Consider the following 16783-nt stretch of genomic DNA (forward strand, 5'->3'; position numbering starts at 1 on the left):
CTACTTTATTGTGATAAAAGGGAAATTTCCTAATGAGGTGGATCCTACAGAACTGCTGAAATTTTAGCTGTTTGTACTCTACTAAAGTATCCATTTCAGGAAACATTTCATGGGGTTTTACTTTTAAAGCTTTTGCTTCCCTAGAATCAAAGAATTGCAGAAGTTACAAATGGGAAACGACCTCGTAAATAATCCATCTCCATTTTTTGAAGAGTGAATTGCCCCCTTAGAGATTTGTCCGTTTGTATTCCCCAGCAGTTTTCTAGGAGATGCTTTGTACTCTAGAGAACCTTTTGGAGTATGGTGTACTTAAACTCTCAGTGCTGTTATACTCTCTTAAAAACACTCAAAGCTTGTTCACATTTAAAACACTGCAGTTGTACCTCTGTAGTGCTTCAGTGAAAACAGGAGGGCTTCTTCCCTCAAGATAGGCACTCCTATCTCCTGGAGAGGCAGTAGTTGGGTTGATGGGAGAATTTACCTATTGACCTAGTGCTATCTATGCTGGGGGTCAGTTCAGTTTAAAGACATTGCACAGATGTAAAAGTTGTTTAATAATGTAACCGCTAAAACTCCTACTGGTTACACGGCTGCATGCACTGTAGATTCTGCAGTACAAAGCTTAAATAAGCTTTCTACAGTACTGCCTGCAGTGAAGTCATGGCTCCTAGGGAGAAGGCTTCACAGTGGAAAAGCTTCACCTGTTAAGGTTAACAATTTAGATCCCTGCTCAATACTGACACATAGCAGGCCCTCACTTTACGACGGCCCAATTTACAACCCCCCACACTTACGACCTTTTCCGTAAGTGCGGAAAGGGCCGAAATCCCCCGACTTACGTCCTCACATTTACGGTGGCGTACGACGCCTGTCATAAATGTGGGCCTGAGTTGCGATGCCCCTGACTTGCGACGCTATTCCTGGAACTGATCACGTCACACGTCGGGGACAGTCTGTAGTTATACCAGCTTAATTTCCTAGTGTAAAGCAGCCCTAAATTTTGTTAGCCCTCATCTCACTGTAATGTACTGTTTTTGGAGACTAACATCTTTGTACTGAAGCTTCTAGCCCTGCATATCCACAGATAGTGAAGAGGATACCATCGCAGCCCTGTTCTTTTCACTTCTTCCTGCCACACAGAAGGAGGGAAAGGACTCAAGAAGCTGTGTCCTAAATCTCCCTGCAGGAAAGGTTGAATGCTGGCCCTACCCAGCCCCTTTCTCTCCCCCTTCATCTGCCTGGTGAGCACTGATCTGCAGAGACCCAAGCACATTGTTAAAAAAGGACAGAAGCCTCCACAAGTGTGGAAATCCAACAGGTAGTTGCTGATCCATCCTTCCCCCCCACCCTCTTTCTGTATGTAGGAATGGAAACAATAGTGCTCAAAATAGGGATTAAGTGATTAATCGACTAGTTGACTATCCAATAAGCAAAAGCTTATTGGATAGTCAACACATTAGTTGACTAGTTGCTTCCCCCCTTGCTGCCTCTATCAAAGAAGCCGGTTCTCTCCAGCTCCAACTCATTGGGATGGGGTAGCGGCTCAGCGGCGGTGCTTCCTCTCTGAAATGTACTAGAGCCCCAGTAGGGGCTCGAGTGCATTTCAAAGATTGAAACGCCACATGGAGCCCAGGGTTAACCGGGGGATTCGGAGTATCCTGCTGGCCCCAGGATCCATGCTGCACTTCCTCTTTGAAATGTACAAGAGCCCCAGTGGGAACTATTGTACATTTCAAAGTTGGAACACTGCATGGAGCCTGGGGCCAGCAGGGAGCGCCCCATTGATCCCAGACTCCATGCTGGGGCTCTTGTACATTTTTAAAGCGGAAGCGCCCATATGGAGCCTGGGATCTGTGGGGGATTCCCCGCTGGCTTCAGGCTCCATGCTGCGTTTAAATCTTTGAAATGTACAAGAGCCCCAGGAACGGCTCTTGTACATTTTAAAGGCAGAACGCGTGATAGTCTTTATCAACTAATTGAATAGTCAATGGAAATCCCATCAACTATTGGATTAATTAATTGGTTTTTAACATCCCTAGCTCAAAAGAGACTAATAATAAAATAAAAAATGTGACAGTCTTGCTACTTGAGCACACACACTATCCCTGCTGCTGCCTGCTTCTTCCATGCGGGATCTTGTCCCATCTTTGCTTATTGGTGTTTCTTCTTCATTACCTCTCAAGATTTTTTTGTGCAGATACAAATAAAATCTGAATTGCAGATTGGATGTGGCTCCACATTTTTATATCCATGCAGAGCTCTACTGATGCTCATTTTTCTTTAGAGTCCTTCTTTGCACTCTCCACACTGACAGCACTTTGAGTGTTTTTGTATCTGGTGCTGTCTAGGGATGTTAAGATGCGGGTAATTTGCTCATTGAGTTGTGGATAGAATTTTTATCTATACTCACTCAGTCCTAGCTCGTGAAGAGTCCTTGCATCAACCTAGCTGCAGCTCTGCAGTAATAAGGATCTGGGGAGCTGACACCAAAGGACACTGGCTCAGTCCTGGCTCTCCTACTTATAGCGTCTCAGCCCCCTGCAGTGTTTCTGTTGCCAGTCAGCCATCTCGGTTTTCCTATAATTAACCTTCTGGCTTGCTCAGTGTCCTGGCTGTTTATGGGACCTGGGGGTTCTTTGTTACTTTCTGCCATTAATTTCCTTTATGCCTGTCTCGGCATCAGCATTATTGATGTGGGCTGCTGGTCCCTACTTGGGCTTTGCTGTTCTCAACGTTTATCTAATCTGCAAATATTCCCCTTCCCTCACGTTGTTGTGTCCTCCTATCTCTCCTACCACATGTCTTTGTTTCACTCTGCAAAGTAATTCTCCCTCCCTCACTCTTTGCTGGTGTCCTTTTGTTTCCACCCCCAACCCCAAGTCTTCCTCTGCCCTCACACTTTTGGTAGCCATCTTCAACCAGCTACCACCTGTCCTTGTCTTCCTGGGCAAAATGCAGAAAAAATTCAGTTGGTGTCCCACCTGTTTGTACACCTTGCCAGCTTTCTTCATAGTTCAAACAGCATTGAAGTTTTTGTTTTATTTTACTGTTGGTGACAGCTACTGGATAGTTAAGATGGAATGATCAGAAAGGAGTGTTGCCTGGAATTATTTCACACAACTTAGTGGAGACACTGTTACATGTAAACTGTGTTCTGCAGAGCTAAAGTATGCATGGAGTACGGATCAATGCGCAACCATTTGAGGCTGAAACCACCCGCCTGATTCATGTGAGCCAGAAAGCACACAGCAAAAAACATGGACAGCATTTGTTTCTGGCAGTTCTTCAAGAAAATGCAATGCACAGCATGAGGAACAACTGACGGAATTGTTGTGCACCGTGATCACTACAGACATGCTTCCCATAAGTTTCGCTGAGGGTACCATTTTCCGTGTGCTGATAAGCTTTGTGGAACCCAAATATCATGTGCCTGTGAGACAAACAATGACCTTGCAATTAGAACATTGCTATAAAGCCTGTTTGAAGTCTCTCCGTGGCAAATTGGACAAAGCTGTGACAGTAGCTTTAACCACTGATTGCTGGACTGCATTAACTACTGAAAGCTACATTATTGTCACTTGTCATTACATTGAAAATTGGGAGCTGCAATTTGTAGTTCTACAAACCCAACAGTCTCCCAGGCGGACATACAGCAGAAAACCTTGCTGCAAAATTATGTGCTGTAGTTGAAAGACAGGGACTGGTAGGCCATGTCCTGGCGTACACGAATGACAATGCAAGCAATATTGTGTGTGCTAACTCATCAAGGTTTGTTACATGGGAATCTGTCCATTGCCTTACCCATGCCTTGCAGCTAGCCATAAATAATAGCTTCTTTGGGAAACAAATGCACAATGCGATCACAGCAGTGAATAAACTAGTTGCGCACTTCCATCACAGCACCATGGCCACCAAAACACTGGAAAGAAAACAAACTCCGCTTCAAGTTCAGAAACACCATCTGATCCAGTCATGTAAAACTTGCTGGAATTCAGTCTAACATGTTTGAAAGACTCTGAGAAAAGGTGGGCAATAACGGCTGTGGTTTCTGAAAGCACTGTAACAAGACAGGCTGATGCCCTCACCCTTCAGCTGTGCGATGAACAATGGCAACTAATAGAGGATGTCTTATCAGTGCTTTCCACTTTAAAGTATGCTACAGCTGTCATGTCTGCTCAACAGTCAGTCAGTTTCAAATATTTACCCAATTTGCAACAGTCTTCTCCACACTCACCTGAAAAGTAAAGCTTCTGAGAATACAATTGCCAGTACCTTCAAAGGTGCTGTAAGTTCCTCTGGAGTGTCTCATGACACAGTGACCTTGACACATTGCCTCCTTGTTGGATCCACACCATAAGTGCATGCGGTTTCTTTAATCTGCTGTCCATGATTCTGCTAAGACTAAGCTTCTTGAACTTGCATCAGACTGGAAACAGAAGAACCTCCAAGTGCTGGGGCTGAACTAAGAGATGCTGAGCCAGATCAGGCATTAGAGCTAGCACCAAAGAAAAAAATGTGTCATTGTGATGCTTCTAGGTGAAGGTTACACCAAAAAGGATATTGAGGAGAAATGCTGTGGAAAATGAACAGGAAAATTACTTCTGGGAGTCTTGCCCTTCATTGGAATGCGGTTCTTTGGCGTGGTAGAAGGCCAAAGCCTAGCACTTTCCCATTACCTATGCATTCCAGGAACCTCTGTGCCTTTGGAACTTGTGTTTTCTAGCGCTGGCCTTTCTGTTAATTGGCTTCACTCAAGGCTGACATCAAACCATTTAAACGTTCTTTTTTCTTAACAAAAATAAGTAGTAGTAATGCAATTGTAACCTGATGTTGTGTGGTTTTTGGTTTGGATACCTCAGGGTTACTGTGCACAAGATTTTAACAGTTCAGTTTTTGCACTAAGACTGGGCTGGTTTTGTTTGTTAATAAAGGCATTTGAAAGAGAATACATAAGTATGACTGATTCATTGTGAGGCATTTGCACTGGAAAATCTGTAGTGGGGACCCTAGGTGTAGGCAGGGTCAAGCCTAATGCCAGATATGCTAAGAAGGGATGCTGGGCATCAACGGAGCCCTAAGCAGGGCACAAGTATAGCCCCAAGTGTGGGGCTTGCAACTAGGACATCAAGAGAGGGGCTGGCAGCCCCTAGTTCCCAGTGGAGTGCACACTTGTGTGCCTGCACAGGAGGAAATGAAGAGCTGTGCATCTAATTAGTGGCAAGCATGGCTGTTGTCCCACTAATGAGGTGCCTCTGAGCTACCTGGACCCTGAAGAAGACCTGGCAGGGAGAGGTGTGAAAGAGAGTTGGGCAAGGATCAGTGGGTCAGATGGAGTTGGGGGGAGGGCAAAGTTTGAGGTGTCCATCCTACTCCTAGCCAGACTGCCTATGACAGCCAAGAGAAGTCCCAATAGCTGGCCGGCAAAGGAGCATTCCGTTCCATGCAGCCTCGGCTGAGAGAGACTGGAAGTGTGAGCTGCAGCTATGTGAGTCAGCAGGTAGAGGACAGTCTACTTCCATTTCAGCCCACAGTAGGGTGGGGAATGGGGGCGCTGGAAAAGACTGAAAACCATTAAGGGTGGATGCCAGATCTTTGTTTTCTAGGGTAATTTCTTGATTCTTCATGGTACCTCAGTTACTCATAAGTCTCACAAGCACGGGAAGCAAACTCCACAGAAATGTGTTAGTGCTCTGTCTCCTTTAGTGGAGGGGGAAGCAGGAAGGTTACCTAGTTAAGCCTACTCTGATTTGGGGTGTGTGTGGGGGGAGGGTGTGTTTTTTTTTTTTTTTTTTAAATCTTTGTGAAATACAGTGAAACCAAGAAAGTTTTGCCTTTTTCCACAGGGCTCTGGTCTGCAGCATTTGCTGTGTGTGGATCCAACACACTGAGGCAGCATCCTCTGGCACCAGCTCCCTAGTCCCTAATAATGCACTGGAGCCTCAATGGGCCGGGGGTTAGGTTGTTATGCTGAGATCAGGCGGGACCAGGGACGGAGCCAGCATCTTTGCACACTGGCTCCCCAGTCCCTTAATATTGCAGAGTTGCAGCAAGGAGGTGGGGGTGAGGGTTAGGGTGCAAGTAGTCGATAGTGTTAACCGATAAACTGCTTATCGGTTTGTCGACGACTCACATCCATAACTATGGAACATTGAGGTAAAATTTTTCAGGTCTTGATGTGATATTAACCACGTTGCATTGTAATTATATTTACAGAACTAGTTTTCCATGCCATGTTCCTCTATTCTACTCTGTTTGGTTTGATACTGATATTCTAATAGTATTTCAAAAGAATTATAGGAATTTCTAATCTATGCATACAGGGTTTTTTTCTGTGTAGATAATGTTTTTCATTATATATTTTTTCTTTGTAGATTTCATGATGTGAGCATCAGTTCAGCAAAGCATTTAAGCATAGTTTTAAGTAAATCTTCATTTAGCAGAACACTTTAGTATTGTAGTTCAGTTTGGCTGCGTCTAGACTGGCATGATTTTGTGCAAATACTTTTAACGGAAAATTTTTCTGTTAAAAGTATTTGTGCAAGAGAGCATCTATACTGGTATGTGCCTTTGCGCAAAAGATTTGCTTTTGCGCAAAAGCATCCATGCCAGTGTAGACGCTCTCTTGTGCAAGAAAGCTCCGATGGCCATTTTAGCCATTGGGCTTTCTTGCGCAAGAAATTAACGTTGCTGTCTACACTGGCCCTCTTGCACAAGAATACTTGCGCAAGAGGGCTTATCCCTGAGCAGGAACATCAGAATATTTGCACAAGAACCACTGATTTTGTACATTACAAAGCCAGTGTTCTTGCGCAAATACTTGCGGCCAGTGTAGACAGGCGGCAAGATTTTGCGCAAAAGCATCTGCTTTTGCGCAAAATCATGCCAGTCTAGATGCAGCCTTTAAGTTTAAGTGCTTTGCTGAACAGGGTCCTTTTTTGATGAAACATGCCTGTTTTATTGCAGTTACCAGTGAGTTTTATAACTCAAAACAGTTAGGCATACCATTGTGAAAAACAGTATTTTGCGTTTGCAGTCATAGCTGAACTCTTCACCCTCTGGTGACATTTTTCCTCCCTAAGTATAAAATGCTTTTGCATTTGTGCTAATTTGTGTCTTGATACTGAGCAGCAGAAAAGTAATTTTACTTTACCTCATGCATCATATTTTGTGGATAAGTATAGGTCATGTGTCCAATTTCATGTTTGTTTACCATTCCAGTTAACTGCTAATTGTTTTAATAATGCTCGACACATAAGTAAATAAGGCAAACAATATAGTTTTCATTGTTGTAGCATGTTGATTGCAGGATTTGAAAGATAATGTTAGTGAGCTTACATCTTTCATTAGACCAACTTCTGTTGGAGGAAAAGACAAGCTTGAGCTCTTTCACGTTTGAAAAATAGGTTAATTGCCTACTTCATTTTAAGAGGTTTCTTTCAGCATTTGTAAATCCCTTATTTTTAACAATCTGTCCCACCTTGTAGTTAGCTGTGATATTCTGGTTATCTTTTTTCCAGACCCGAAGAACTCTCAAAAGCTTGTCTCCCTCAAGCATATGTTTGGTCCAGTAAAAGATACTACCTTATGCCCCTTGTATCTGAGTGTAGTACAGAACAGTAATGAAGTGTCAGTTTTTCATTTAGCAATATAGGAATTGCCATTTGGTAATTTAATGATGGTCCATTAATACAAGATATTGTCTCTAACAATGACTATTGTGCAAACCTACATAATAGTTCCAATATTCAGTGTGGAATTTTTTGTCTTCAATTCATGATCAGCCTTGAAGCACGAGGATAAAATAAAAGGGCAAGCAATCCCACAAGTATAGTTACAGATACTTTATTATATATTTTAATAATATTTAAAGAATGAATCTCCTTAAACAAAACAATTACCATCAGTGATTATTAAACAAAGAACATAACTGTTAAATGTGTATGAGTTAGTGATTTTTTTTTCTAGTAACCACACTTCAAAATAATTTTGTAATGTAAGTGAATTTTTTTTCACTAGAATTTCCCAAACCTTGTGCAGCCCACATTTTCACTTGGAGATATTTATTTCTCCAGAGGTCTTCAGCTTAGCCGTTGGATATTTCATTTTGAATATTGTTGTTTGTTTTCAGGGGAAGTTCCAACAAGAGCGTCAAAAGGCCTGATGAATCACAATTGGTTGTTATTTGTTGCCATATTTTTTATTCATATTTTATAATTGTATGGTCCTTTACTAAATATTACTTACTTATGTGCTGCATTAAAATCAACAATTAACCATATTTGTTTACTCTTTTAAAAAATATCTTGCATCCTAATTTCAGTCAGTGGCTACTTGTTCTTGTATTTGAAGAAGGATAAGTGTGCATTTTCAATCTCTTACTACTCTACTTTTTTGAAGGTAAATGTTTCAGGGGAAGGGGGAGTTGTATTTAAAATCTTCTTCCCCACTGAGATAAGTAATGTGTGTGTGGAGGTTATTTTGGAAATCTCTTAATTATTCCATTAGAATTTCCCATCAGAGGAAGAATAACTCAACTTGGAAACCATCAGTTTAAAAGAGCACCTATATGTAGACTGTAGAATTGTATATGGTATTTTAAAGGTTGTAATATGACTTTAATAGTATATAACAATTATGTTTATAAATAATGCTAGCAAAATAAAATCTCCAAATATTTTAACCTGTTTAAGGGATCTCCACAAGTGCATGAAAACATAATTTTTCCTCTATCTCTATTAAAAGAGCACCCCTGTAAGCAACAGCTTTTGTTGGTCCTTCAGTAATTGCTTAAGATTGTTTACTTATAGTAAAGCTGAGGTTGAAAAACTCAGCCACTGGTGAATGGAGCGCTTTCCATGTAAACGTGGTGACTTCACATTCAGTTTATGCAGAATTTGATCTTACATTTAGAAATATTTTTAACTTCTCATAGATATAAACTTGTCTTATCTATATGAGAAGTTTTAGTTGCTTCTCCCACCCCCTTTCTGCCTCTATTAGATAGAGGCAGCAAGGGGGAGAAAGAGGAGGCTACCACCACAAAGGGGCAGTACCACACAGAGCCTGGGGTCAGCTGGATTCCCCAGCTGACCCCCAGGCTCCGTTCAGTGCTAAGCCTGGGATCAGCTGTGCGCCGCTGCTCCTTTGAAATGCTGCCACAGTGTTTCAAAGCAGCAGCACCTCATGGAGCCAGGGATCAGCTGGGGAATCCATAGCGACATTTCAAAGGGGCAGTGCCGCTCTATCAACTAATCGAATAGTCGATGCAAAAATGCATTGACTATTCAATTAGTGAAATACATGCTAGTTAGCATCCTTCTGCTGAACCCCTCGTCCTTAGCCCCACCCCAGATCAATGATTTAAATGAACCATCACAGTGTAAATCTAATTGTTCATTTTCACAAAAGTAAGAGAATTAATGAGAAAAGCAGAGTTTTGACTAATTCATGCAAGCTTGCATATCATGATAGTAGTACAGTAGACTTCCGATAATCCGGAACCTATGGGACCTAGGTGGTGCCGGATTATCAGATATGCTGGACTATCAGGAGGTACTATAAGCTGGTTTTATCTATATACTGTATACATTATATACTGTATATAAAGTGTTCCTAACCCTTTTTATTGTACATACTGTATACAGTATACTGTAATGTTTTAGTTTAAGCCTTTTTTACCCTTTTTGCTCAGTTCAGCTGCTGCTGCTGTTACCTTGTGACTCATTTTTTGCCAAAGCTCACTCACTAGGCTCTTGCCATTTTGATGCCGGACTATCAGGAGTGCCGGAATATTGGATGCCGGACTATTGGAGTTTTACTGTATTGTGAAATGTGTTCATCATACATAACTTCCACTGATGTCAATATGGGACACATCTTATTGTGATACCTTTAGATGTTAGTCCTTCAGAAGCCTACAGATATGTTGTGTCTCAGGGATAATCTAGATAAGGGCTACTCAATTTTGGAATATGCCACGGGTTGCAACTTAAGTGTGGGTGCATATGCATGCAAATATATGCAAATAGCTTTTTTCACACAGTGCCCCAGCGCTCGTGGCACCACCTCCCTGGGGACTAGAAATGCTGATGCCCTGTACCCGTCTATTCCAGCCATCCTGTCCATTTGCATCTTTCAGTGCTCACCCCATCTGGGAGACACCTTGTTGTTGTGGAGCGTGTTCCCAATGGAGGCCACGTTCAAAGGATCCCACCCACGGGCCACGTGTTGAGCCTTGTGTAAACCCAAACTGCATTGTGGGCCACAAATAAATGGGCCATGGGCCGTGTGTTGAGTAACCCTGATCTAGATGGTGCTTGGTCATGCCATGAGGGTAGGGAACTGGACTTGATGACCTCTCGAGGTCACTTCTAGTTCTAGTATTCTGTCTAATTTCATGCAAGAATTTCTCTTGATTTGCATTTGTAAATTAAGCTATTGTGTGGGAGCACTTGTGGAAAAGCAATATTGTGTGTGTCAGTGGGATGCATTCAGTTAAGTATCTGAGGGTTGGGCAACAATGGAAATTTATATATATTTGTTGGGAGACCGCAGAATCACAGGGAAATGTAGGAAGCAGTGGTGTTGATCAAGTAGACAACAGCCTTCCCCTAAATCTAATACTGGGTAGTGATGTTACATAGTGGATAATAGAATAGTTGAGTAACCATATGAATTCTTATTGGTTACTCAGCTATTCTATAATTCTTCACTGCTTGTTTGCATCCTAATGCTGAACCAGTATCCCTACATCCCAGGAGAGTGAAGGGGAGTGAAGCTCTTCATTTTGGAGGTGAAGTCTTTACAATGAGGTGGGAAATATAAGGGTATGTCTACACTACAAATTTAAGTTGAATTTATTAAGGTCAACTTTTTAGCTTCCGAATTTACAAAGTCGAAGGTGCATATCCTCATTGGGCACATGAGGTTGACAGAGTGCATCTTCAGTAGCATGGCTACTAGGGATGCAAATGGTTAACTAGCGCCTAGTCTGGCCAGAGCAGCTTCCCTCCCATGGTGTGCTGGGCCTGGCCCAGCTCTGCTGCAGGCGAGGGAGACTGGCACACCCAGGTGGGTTGGACACTGTGCTGTGGGGCCTCCGGAGGGGGCGAAGTGTTGTTGATGGGATAAACATAGTTTATCCAGTTAACATTTTAAACAGGATTTTACATCACTAGTAGCTACTTTCAACTTGAACAGCAATACACTATGGGTATCCATCTTACAATTTGTTGTCCATTTGCATTCTGGGTTAGGCTTCCAGTATCTAATGGGACAACAACATTGCAGCGGGTGGTTGTGTACATACCAGCTTCCCATAATGCACTTATCTCCTCCCTTCCTACTTGAAAGAGATAGCAAACAATCTTTTTGCTCCTTTTTCCTATGTTATCCATCCAGACGTCATAGCATTGCAGGCATGGACTCCACTCAGCTTTAGACTGCTGTGGCAAGCATTACAAATACCTTGCGTATTATGCTGCAGTTTGTCCAGAGACTAGCCAAGAGCTGCCAGTACAAGGAAGAATTTGAGTAGCCATGAACACAGACTTGCAGGAACCCACAGCATTTGGCATATGCTGGCAGCAGTCAGACCTATTGATAAAGTGGAATGCCAGTTCCGATCACATGAGATAAGCACAGACTAGTGGGACTGCATAGTAATCGGACATTATCCTTTTGAAGAGGTGTTAGCCAGATGAAGAGGTCCTGACCACATACAGGAAAGATGATCTTGTGCCTATATAATTGGTTTGGTATATGTTTGGAGCATGAGATTTGGGTTCTGATGTGGCTGTGCCATATATTTCCTGTGATCTTGAGTAAGACATTTCATCTCTATGTGATAATACATTTTGAAAAGATATAGTCATTAATGTTTGAGGCCCTAAAATACTGCAATAAAGCCTGTAGAGAAGTCTATATGTAAATAAAATACTTGGGTACAGTTTGGGAAACAACATTAACCCTATTTCAATTTCCTCTGAAGTTTCACTTGCTTTCTTGCTTCTGTTGTTATAAGATGTGGCTGCATCTCAGTGCTAAGATGAGGGGATAAGTAACGTATGTTTTTTGCGAGGCACTTGGGGATCCTCTGGGTAGAAGGATCTAAATGTGAAATGAAATAGCTTTTGTGGAGCTATTTAATTGAGAGTTAGGAAACTTGTTAAAATACTGAACTCAAAAGCAAAATGTAACAGTGTTAACCCAAATTAAGGTAATAATTTAAATGTTCATGTTTCCAGGCTTTTAAGTTAAACATAAATTATTATTTTCTTCCCTATCCAATTAGTTATTTCCATCATTTCATCAAAAGTAAATGTTTATATCTTTTAATCTCTGGCTTTCTGGACCAAGAAGATATTTGTTAAAACAACTGATACTTTTCTTTGAGGTGTGTCTTTGTGGGTGCTCTACCTTACATGCCAGAGCGCTGCTGAGCCTCTTATCAGAGATTTTTTGATAGCAGTGCTTACTGTCAGCTGTGCAAGCAGACCTACCAGTGTGCAATATTTGAAACAGCTATTCCACATTCGCAGCCAACTGTCCCTTCAGTTCCTTCTCCACTGCTGCCGGCTTTGGTCGCAGCTTAGCAATTGCCCTCATCTCTTAGAATTAGATAGCTGTTAATAGCAGTTTTTTCTTAGTAGTTAAATGTTAGTTACTGTTCTTGTTGACGTGTAGTTTAAACGTTTTTTTTTCTTAGTACAGTTGGCCTAAATAGTGTAGTTTTGTGGTGCCATTTTCCAGCAACCACTAGAAATATTTCTCCTACTGGGACATCCCTGGCTCACCTGGGTTTAAGAGGGTGTATATAGCCTGCAGTTGTCCATTCCAATAAGATGGGCATTCACAGTGTGTCTGCTGCCTATGAGAGGATCACTTCGCTACTCAGTGCTCCCACTGTAAGAAGTTAACATCTAGGATGAGAAAAGCCAGGGAGATCCAGTTAAAAATGATGCTCCTAGGAAAAAACAGCTTGTCCCGTGTTGGACCTGGAGTGTGCCACACTGCCCAGGCAACCATCCCCTGGCACGGCATCAGGAAGAGTGGCTTCCACAAGTTTGAGTCCAGAAGATCATGACAGGGCTCAGGTGCCCCAAAAGAGGTCTCACTCTTCTCAGGGCCTGATTGCCCCTTAAGAAAAAGGCTGCTCCTGCACTGGCAGCACTGAAGACACTGGAAAAACCAGTACAGAGACCCTAAGAAGAAGAAGGCTGGCTCGCTCCAGGCACTGACAGAGGCCAAACAGAAAACCTCATCGGGGCCAGCCAAGGCACCATTGGCACCAGCCACGGCACTGACCAGGCAACACTTGGCTTCAGCACCAAGCGCCACCATGCCGCTACCAATGGTAACATTGGCACCATCCAAATACTCGGCACCGACAATGCACACCAAACAGTTGGTACAGTCTTAAGCCAGATATCGGCTTGGTACCGATGCTGCAAGTTGTATTGGTAACCATACTGCTCCCTTCTCTGCCGGTACTGCATGCTTTTATTACTGCCACAGAGCTCATGGTTTCCTGAATGCATCTTGATTAAGCCTCTCATTTACTCCAGCTACCTCAGCACTACCATTATCCAGTGATGACGATGATGAGCCCATCCAGGGACATACCCTAAGACACCCCTCAACCAAGCCCACTTGGCAGCAGTGGCAACCACCACAATGGCTTCCACCACCCATCCCTCCCAGCTGGCCCTATTGGGACCCATGGGCAGCTTACAGACCACAGCAGTCAGAACAACTGCAGCAGCCATCTACAGCATCCAGATATCAGGCTCCCATGGCTCAGTCACCCACTCATTCCAGTTTGTGTGGGGATGAAGATGACATGGATATAATGAGCAATGACCAGAAACTTGATTTGCCCCCATGCTTGCTTCTATCATCATTATCTCTGGTCAACACAATCATGCCCCTGCCTTCAACATTGGAGGATGATTTAAAATTATCTCAAGGACTTTTAAAGAGAATTGCAGACACATTAGAGATCTTTTTCAGCCATGCCAGAGACTCAGCATAAGTTGACAAATATACTCCATGCCTCCCATGCCATTCTCGAGGCTGGGCATTCACATACCTGTCAAGAAAAGAAAGCAGGGAAGGTCGTTTACACAAAGATACACACTGACACTGTTCAACCAGCAACCCAGGCAATACAATAGGTACCAACCATGTCAAAGTAGGTGCAGACAGGCGCCTGACCAGGCAACGACCCAGCAACAATCCACTTCATGACAAGCATTTTGAAATACTGGTCAAGGGTATGACAGCTTCCGTTTTTCTATGGCAGCAATTTAAATCTGCTGCATTCTAGCCAGCATGACACATCATTCCAGACAGGTGGGTGCTGGGAATCATCAAAACTGGTTACTGCATCCCATTTTTAGTTATCCCCCCACCCATTCCTACCCCTCTTGCTTATCCCCCTTCAGGTACCCCCTCCTGAACATCTGCTCGTGCAAGAAGCAGAACGCCTCCTCCAGTTGGTGTTATAGAAAGAGTACCTCCAGAGCACAAGGGCAAAAGGTTTTACTCCCATTACTTCCTCACTACCAAGAAGATGGGTGGATGGAGGCCTATTTTAGACCTTGGAAAATCCTTACCACCATCATTCCTGCCTTGGAAAAGGGAGCTTGGCTGCCTATCCTCAACCTCCGGGACGCCTATTTTCATATATCAATATGTCTACCATACAGACACTTCCTGAGATTCACCATAGGCGACCTGCATTTCCAATACAGAATACTACCATTCAGACTTTCAACAGCCCCAAAAGGTTTTCACAAAGGTCCTTGCCATGGAAAACTCACCTACACATATTCCCGTATCTGGATGACTGTCTAATAAAAGAACCCACGATATGTGACACAAAACAGGCAGTCAAGACCATTAGAGCCCTATTCGACAGCGTAGGCCTCAAGATGAACCTGTGAAAGTGCTCACTCGTTCCTGCTCAGAGTCTAGAATTTATTGGAGCACATCTTGATTGCAAGACACCAATAGTCTTGCTACCAGAACAGAGTTCTCAGCAATTGTAGAGCTTATATCTCTGGCACACACCAGGCCATGCATAACAGCTTGACATGGTCTCCAACTTCTTGGACACATGTCTGCAACCACATTTGTGGTACCATATTCCCATCTCCATGAGAGACCACTTCAGGCCTCATTACTCATAGTATACAGAGCACATGTCCATCATATTAATAAACAGTGTGCCATGCCCTCCGAGATAAAGAGCTCGCTCATTTGGTGGACCGCTCATGACAGTGTTTGCAAGGGGTTTCCTGTCCCACAATTACAAGTGCCGCTAATAATCACCACGGATGCTTCGCTAGTAGGATGGGGAGCTCACTTAGACCACCAAGTTATCCAGAGACAGTGGGTCCCAGAGGAATGCAAACAACATATCAATCTGCTCAAGCTCAGAGCAGTCTGTAAATTTACTAATATACTTACCATTAACTGTTTTTGAGGCTACTGTTAAAATGTCTTAAACATATAATAAAAGTAGAGCTGGCTTTGATATGAATAAATACAAGACTATGCATATTCATAAATTATAGGAATAGTGGAACCATCATCCTTTTGGTTAGTATTTTAGATCAGGTATCTAAAATAAAATATCGATTAAATGAATAATTGTGTAACCCTATCAAAACATAAGTTACATGATTATTCAGTAGTTCTGGGGAGTGGGCTGGCAGCCAATGCGCTCCCAGTCCCACTCCCAGGGAGTTCCCTGCCACCTTCGGCAGCAGTCCCTGTCTCTGGGGGGCCCGAGCTCATCGTGGACAGAGCTTACACCACCATCTCACAGAGCAATCTCTATTTGTGGTGAGTCTGGATCTGCCACGGACAGAGGCTGCTCTACTGTAGCTGCCCTTGCCCCCTGTGCTGCTGCAGCAGTGGAAGGTGGGGGGCTCTACAGAGCTGGTGCTTATGGTCAAGCCATCTTTTAAGTTGACTCTTCCAGAGCACAAGCTCCTGTCTGCCCTCCCTCAACTTCCCCACTGCCTCTGTGGGAGGCAGCAAGAGGGAGGGTAGGCAGCTCCAAGATCTGGCAAGCAAGGATGGGCTCCTGCCACTTCCCTCTCCTCTCTCTCCCCCGACGCTGGTTCCTCTGCGCGGGAGGGCAAGTGGCTACATGGGAGCTGATATGTGTGGGCAGTTGACTGACGCCTGCCTCCCTCACCCTCTGCGATGCTGCCTTTCTATCAGCGCATGGGTGATTGGAGCAGGTGGCTCCGTAGGATCCAGAGGCTATGGGGAGTAATCTTAAAAGCTGTGATACAGAGGCAGCAAGGGGAGAGGAGTGTGTGTAGTCAATGGGATTAACCGATGAGCCCAGGCATTGCTAGTTTAATATGGAGTCTTTATTTTAAAAGTTATTTAAAAGTAAAATCAGCCTTTTAATGCTACTAAATGTGCTCTCTTCATGAGTCATCAGCAAACTATTTCTTCCATCTTTGGAGGAATGGGAATTAGGATAGATGAAAAGCAGATTGGACCTGTTTCTGGTCTGGCACACTCAGGACCTGACTGGTCCTGGATGAGGGACCAACCCAGGGAAAGTCATTTTTGCCACCACCTACTTGCCCTGCTGACCCACTGGGAAGCCATTGCTGTGCTGCCAGGTAGCCAGGAGCTGGGTCTCCAGGTAGCTGCACACACCAGGGCTCCCTGGGCAGCCATGTTCTGGGGCTTCAGCTCTGCTGGGCAGTCTCGCTTCCATGTGCTGGGTGGCCCCATCATCATCTCCCTGCAGGTA

The 16783-nt window shown here is 43.6% G+C and overlaps 1 protein-coding gene across 6 annotated transcripts in view; it reads left to right on the forward strand.

Moving 5' to 3' along the window:
* The window catches only part of AP1S2 (adaptor related protein complex 1 subunit sigma 2), a 56692-nt gene that overhangs the window by 13872 nt on the left and 26037 nt on the right, over window positions 1-16783 (forward strand). Inside the window, exon 5 of one of the 6 annotated variants that reach the window (XM_014573474.4) lies at window positions 8129-8278. The exons of 4 other annotated variants lie outside the window; for them this stretch is intronic. In XM_014573474.4, the coding sequence (XP_014428960.2) occupies window positions 8129-8161 (33 nt within the window). In that variant the 3' untranslated portion in view covers window positions 8162-8278. Of the gene's footprint in view, window positions 1-3160; window positions 3299-8128; window positions 8279-16783 lie in introns of those variants that run through there. One more of the 6 variants, XM_014573475.4, reaches the window with a different exon arrangement.

This window comes from Pelodiscus sinensis, chromosome 1, assembly GCF_052426305.1.
Source record: "Pelodiscus sinensis isolate ZL-2025 chromosome 1, ASM5242630v1, whole genome shotgun sequence".
NCBI classification, from domain to species: Eukaryota; Metazoa; Chordata; order Testudines; family Trionychidae; genus Pelodiscus; species Pelodiscus sinensis.